At 33.9% G+C, this 6,149-nt stretch overlaps 1 protein-coding gene across 8 annotated transcripts in view; it reads right to left on the bottom strand.

Moving 5' to 3' along the window:
* Positions 1-6,149, bottom strand: part of LOC137631100 (CTD small phosphatase-like protein 2) — a 177,283-nt gene that overhangs the window by 44,126 nt on the left and 127,008 nt on the right. Inside the window, exon 1 of one of the 8 annotated variants that reach the window (XM_068362738.1) lies at positions 2,882-3,007. The exons of the other annotated variants lie outside the window; for them this stretch is intronic. Coding sequence (XP_068218839.1) covers positions 2,882-2,922 — 41 coding nt within the window. The 5' untranslated portion in view covers positions 2,923-3,007. Of the gene's footprint in view, positions 1-2,881; positions 3,008-6,149 lie in introns of those variants that run through there. 8 annotated transcript variants of the gene reach the window in all.

The following is a 6,149-nucleotide window of genomic DNA, read 5'->3' on the forward strand; positions in this document are numbered from 1 at the left end:
GAACAAAATATTAATTTGCTTGAAAATAATAGGAAAACAAAGGTGAGAGAAGAATGAAATAAACCAATCGACGAATGATGACGGCATCTACAGGGAATAGGAAAATGTATCCACTGAATGTGAAACCACCCAAAAGATAAGGGGCTAGTTTAAATAATGTGTTCAAGGTTTATAAATTATATTATCAAATAGCAGGTACTTCCTTCCATTTTACACATATACATACACACTCAAACACACACACACACACACACACATATATATATATATATATGTATATATATATGTATATATATATATATATATATATATATATATATATATATATATATATATATATATATATAATTTCTACCTCATACTTGGGATCGAACGCTAGCCCCTTCTAATGAAAGGCCAGGTCGAAACCAACCATGCCACGAGAGGCCATAAAAGATATCGGAACCTGACGCTACCCAGCTGTCCGAGGATTTACCTGACGAGACATCAGTCTCTTACCAGCGAGTTTTACCCGATATCCCAGCCCACCACATGACACAATTGGTAGTAATTCATTCAAATTTCCCCTAATGAGTCAATATGGATAAATATCAACACAACATCGTGTTCAAATAGAAATAAATTTCTACCTCAAAGTTGGGATCGAACGCTAGCCCCTTCTAATGAAAGGCCAGGTCGAAACCAACCATGCCACGAGAGGCCATATCGGGTAAAACTCGCTAGTAAGAGACTGATGTCTCGCCAGGTAAATCCTCGGACAGCTGGGTAGCGTCAGGTTCCGATATCTTTTATGGCCTCTCATTGCATGGTTGGTTTCGACCTGGCCTTTCGTTAGAAGGGGCTAGCGTTCGATCCCAAGTATGAGGTGGAAATTTATTTCTATTTGAACACGATGTTTTGTTGATATTTATCCATATTGACTCATTAGGGGTAATTTGAATGAATTACTACCAATTGTGTCACGTGGTGGGCCGGGATATTGGGTAAAACTCGCTGGTAAGAGACTGATGTCTCGCCAGGTAAATCCTCGGACAGCTGGGTAGCGTCAAGTTCCGATATCTTTTATGGCCTCTCGTGGCATGGTTGGTTTCGACGTGGCCTTTCATTAGAAGGGGCTAGCGTTCGATCCCAAGTATGAGGTAGAAATTTATTTCTATTTGAACACGATGTTGTGTTGATATTTATCCATATATATATATATATATATATATATATATATATATATATATATATATATATATATGTATATATACATATATTATTTGTTAAGCTACAACCCTAGTTGGAAAAACAGGATGCTATAAGCCTGAGGCCTCTAAAATAGACCAGTGAGGAAAGGAAATATGGAAACTACAAAAGAAGTAATAAACAATTAAAATAAAATATTTCAAGAACAGTAACAACATTAATAAATAAATAAATAAATAAATAAATATATATATATATATATATATACATATATATACACATACATACATATACATACATATATATATATATACATATACAGTACATATATATACATAAATATATATATATACATATGCACATATACACATATACACATATATACATACATACATATATATATATATATATATATATATATATATATATATATATATATATACATATGCACATATACAGTATACATATATATACAAATGTATATATACATATATATACAAATGTGTGTATATATATATATATATATATATATATATATATACATATATGCATATATATATATATATATATATATATATATATATACATATATACATATATATACATATATATATATATATATATATATATATATATATATTTAGATATATATATATATATAATTTAGATATATATATATATATATATATATATATATATATATATATATATATATACATACATACATACATATACAGTATATATACTTAATAAAATGTGTATTGGAATCAGCACAAGGGAGAGGTGGAAAAGTTTCTAAACAAGATCAATGAAAACTATCAGAACGCTAAAATCCTGATAAAGATAAGATTGGCAATAAGGGTAAACTCCAGGAGAGCCAAAATGTAGTGCGCAGAACTATCCAAAACAACAAACTCAAACCCAAGACATTCGTAAACAAAAACAGACCAAATTTGAGGAAGAAACACTCAAAAAAGAAGCATCAAATTGATGAAAAGAAGACTTGGAACTGGGCACCAAAAGATGCTAGTTGTGAAAGATGAAGAAAATGAAAATATTATTGTTGGTAAATATATACTTTAATTTCTAGCCAAATACATGAACCATATGTTTCTTACTCGTTATCTTGTGTTCTATGCATTCCTGACCTTTATTATTGGGGAATACACCCGTTCACGAGTTTTTGGACCCCTTTATATATAGAAAATTATTGAGGACACCAGCGGGAAATCGGGGGTTTTTGGGTGGGGAAATGTCATAAAAAGAGTGATTTACAGCAATAATAATGGTCAGAAATACAAAATTAGCACATGATAACCAGTTGGAAAAATATATGGTTCACGTAAATGGCTGAAAATAGTCCAAGCATGATTATTTAACACTAATGAGATTTGTAAGAGGGTACGGAACCTAACAAACCATCCTAACCTAACCTAGTGGTTCCCAGGTCACAACCCCTAGCCGGGGGCAAGAGACGGCCTTGGGCAAGCCCCTAGACCCCCTTCTCAGGTCACAAACCTTCCCAGGTCACAGCCCTTAGCCCCCTTCCCACGTCACAACCGCTAGCCGGAACCCCTTCCTTCCCAGATCACAAACAAAGTAAAGTAAATGTCATAAATCCTTACATTATGATAAAGTAAATCACAAATAAATCCTTCCATTATGAAAAATTGAATCACAACTAATTCGTTACCTTATGATTGACACCGTCGCCTTTTTTTTTTTCTTGGCCATCTTTACAAAAGCTTAGCAGGAGAAAATGTGCTGGCCTTCCATAAAAATTAAGTCAGAATCGGACCTTTGAAGCATTATTTCTCTGTTATTTTTATATTTCACAAGAGTAACAATAGCTTTACACTAAACGGAGAGCATTTCCACCATGATCAATTGCCGACATAAACGAAATTACACAGATTGATTTGCTTCCCCTAAGTTCACTCTTCGAGACATCTTTACGCGATGGTGGTTAACTTAAACTGAAGGCGAAGACGGTAAAAAAACGGCTGTTGTAGAACAACATCCGGGAACTTATGAAGAAGTAAATGTAAGCTGTTAATTGGTTTAAAATAACACCTGACAAATACGTCATTGTAAATGCACATAAAGCTCTGCAACCCATGGGAAAAAAAAACGCATCCGTAATAAGTTCCCTTCAGTCTCTCTGATGTAAACAATGGACTTAAGAGTGAAAAACATACTTAACATTTAAATCAACTGATACGTAAGTTATTATGCCCCAGCCCCCTTTAAACATAGGGATAAAAACAACAAACTCGCCAGCACTCGTCCATTTCTTATAGCGAATTTCATTTTCGCTAGCAATTAAACTATCATATATTAACCTTATCGTAACTACAATAGAGATGGAGTCATCAAAATTACAAAAGTGATACCAGAAATACCTTTGCCGACAGAAATACTGAAATACAGTACCTGAGCTAGTACCAAAAGTAGAAGTAAACAAAGCATTAGAAGACATGAAGAAAAGCAAACCAACAGAAGATGGTCTAACAATTCATCTAATAATAAATGGCGGAGATTTCATAGGAGTATAAAACTCACTGAACTTTATACAAAATATCTGTAAGAATGTTTTATACATCATCATCATCATCATGTCCTACGCCTATTGTCACAAAGGGCATAGGATAGATTTCGCCAGTCGTCTCTATCTTGAGCTTTTAATTCAATACTTTTCCATTCATCACCTACTTCCCGCTTCATAGTCCTCAGCCATGTCAGTCTGGGTCTTCCAACTCTTCTAGTGCCTTGTGGAGCCCATCTGAACGTTTGGTGAGCTAATCTCTCATGAGGAGTGCGAAGAGCATGCCCAAACCATCTCTATCTACCCCTCATTATGATCTATTCACATATGGCACTCGAGTTATCTCTTTTATAGTTTCATTTCTAATCCTGTCCTGGAGATTGTTTCATTGTCATATCATGACTCATGTCCATACAGTAACACCAATCTCACTAAATTGATATATAGCCTGATTTTTATATGTAATTTCAGGAGATTTGATCTCTAAATTTTACTTAACCTAGCTATTCTCTGATTTGCTTCTTTCAATCTTTCACTAAACTCTAATTCTAAAGACCCTGTTTTGGAGATCATAGTTCCTAATTACTTAAATGATTCTACATCATTAACCCTTTCTCCTTCCAATGATATTTCATCTTCCATTGCATACTCTGCTCTCATCATCTCTGTTTTTCTTCTATTTATCTTCAGCCCAACCTCGTGTGATATATCATGCATTCTGGCAAGCAAGCACTGCAAATCCTGCAGTGTTCTGCTAACAAGGACAGCACCATCAACATACTCAAGGTCTACTAAATTCCTATCACCAATTCAGTCCAATCCTTCTCCACCATCTCCGACTGTCCTACGCATTACATACAGCTTGGAAAAATTTCATCATTATACTAATTCACAAAAAAGGAGACAAAAGACCTGAAAAATAACCACTCTTACTCTCCGTAATATATAAAATATTTACAAAGATCATATTAGGCCGAATAGAAAGACAGCTAGACTTTTATCAACCAAGAGAGCAGGCAGCCTTTAGAACTGGGTATTCAACAACTGACCATATCCATGTAATAACCCAGCTAATAGAAAAATAGAGTATGACAATCGCTATGTATGGCTTTTATACATTTGGAGAAAGCTTTTGATTCTGTCAAAACTTCAGCAGCAATGAAAGTCCTCCAAAGACAAAGAATAGGCGAGCCTTATGTTAAATCACTTGAAAAAAATATATATACTGGAAGTATAGCAAGGGAGTTAGATAGGGAGACCCTATCTCTCCTACATTATCAACAGCATGCCTAAAGTTTTTGAATATTTAGATTGAAAAACTGTAGGAATTAATGTTAATGGGGAATACCACACCAATCTTAGAGATTTGCAGATGACAGTTATGTTAAGTGAATCACGGAAGGAATTGCAAAAGATGATAGAAACTGAATAAAGAAAGCAGAAAATGTAGGATTGATGTTCAATGAAAATGCAAATAAAGGTTATGGATGAACCTCTAGAGATTGCTAATGAACATATGCACTTAAGACAGTCTGTAAGTATGTCCCCAGGGCATGAGATTGAAATCAAAAGAAATGGTAGAGAATGGAGATCTTTTGGTAAACAAAATGAGATACGAAAATTAAAATGTCACTTTCTCTAAAGAGAAAAGTATTTAATCAGATGCTCCTACCAGTATTAACTTATGTATCAGAAAATTGGAACCTTACTAATGCCTTAGACCTTAAAATAGTTATAACTCAAAGAGCAAAGGAAAGAATAACAATGAGAATAACACAGAAAAAGAGCAACAAGGATACACGAGTAAACTAAAGTAGAAGATATCTTAACATGTAAGAAAAAGAAATGGACATGGGCAGTGCATATAATGAGAATGAAAGATAACAGATGGGTATTAAGAACAACAGACTGGATCCCTAGTGATTGTAAAAGAAGCAAAGGAAGGAAGAGAAGACGAAGGATTGACGAACTAAACAAATTTGCGGGTTATATATACTGGCATGTACAGACCATAAAAAAACAGGAGTGGAAGGACATATCCTACAGTGGACTAGTTATGGCTGTTGATGATGATGATTTATTCATCTATAGTCGTAATGTGCATCTTTACTATTGAGGTTTCGAAAAATCCTTTTCCATCATTATCCTAAAAATGCAAATGATCACAGAATGAAAACATTCACATCAAATTAATAAAAAATGAAACAAACATTACTCAAAATATTTGAAAGAAAATAGAATAGAAAATCACAAAGAAAATTGTAAGTTTACAGCATCGGAGCCCAATTCATTTGTCGTATATTGTACAATTTTCATTTTCAATCCCGGGAGCACATTTATGACACATCCAAGTGCTCGAGTGGAATACTAACTCTGAGGTGTTTTTTTTTTTTTTCAGATCTGCTGCGTCTCAACA

The sequence above is a fragment of the Palaemon carinicauda genome, chromosome 39, assembly GCF_036898095.1.
Source record: "Palaemon carinicauda isolate YSFRI2023 chromosome 39, ASM3689809v2, whole genome shotgun sequence".
NCBI lineage: Eukaryota > Metazoa > Arthropoda > Malacostraca > Decapoda > Palaemonidae > Palaemon > Palaemon carinicauda.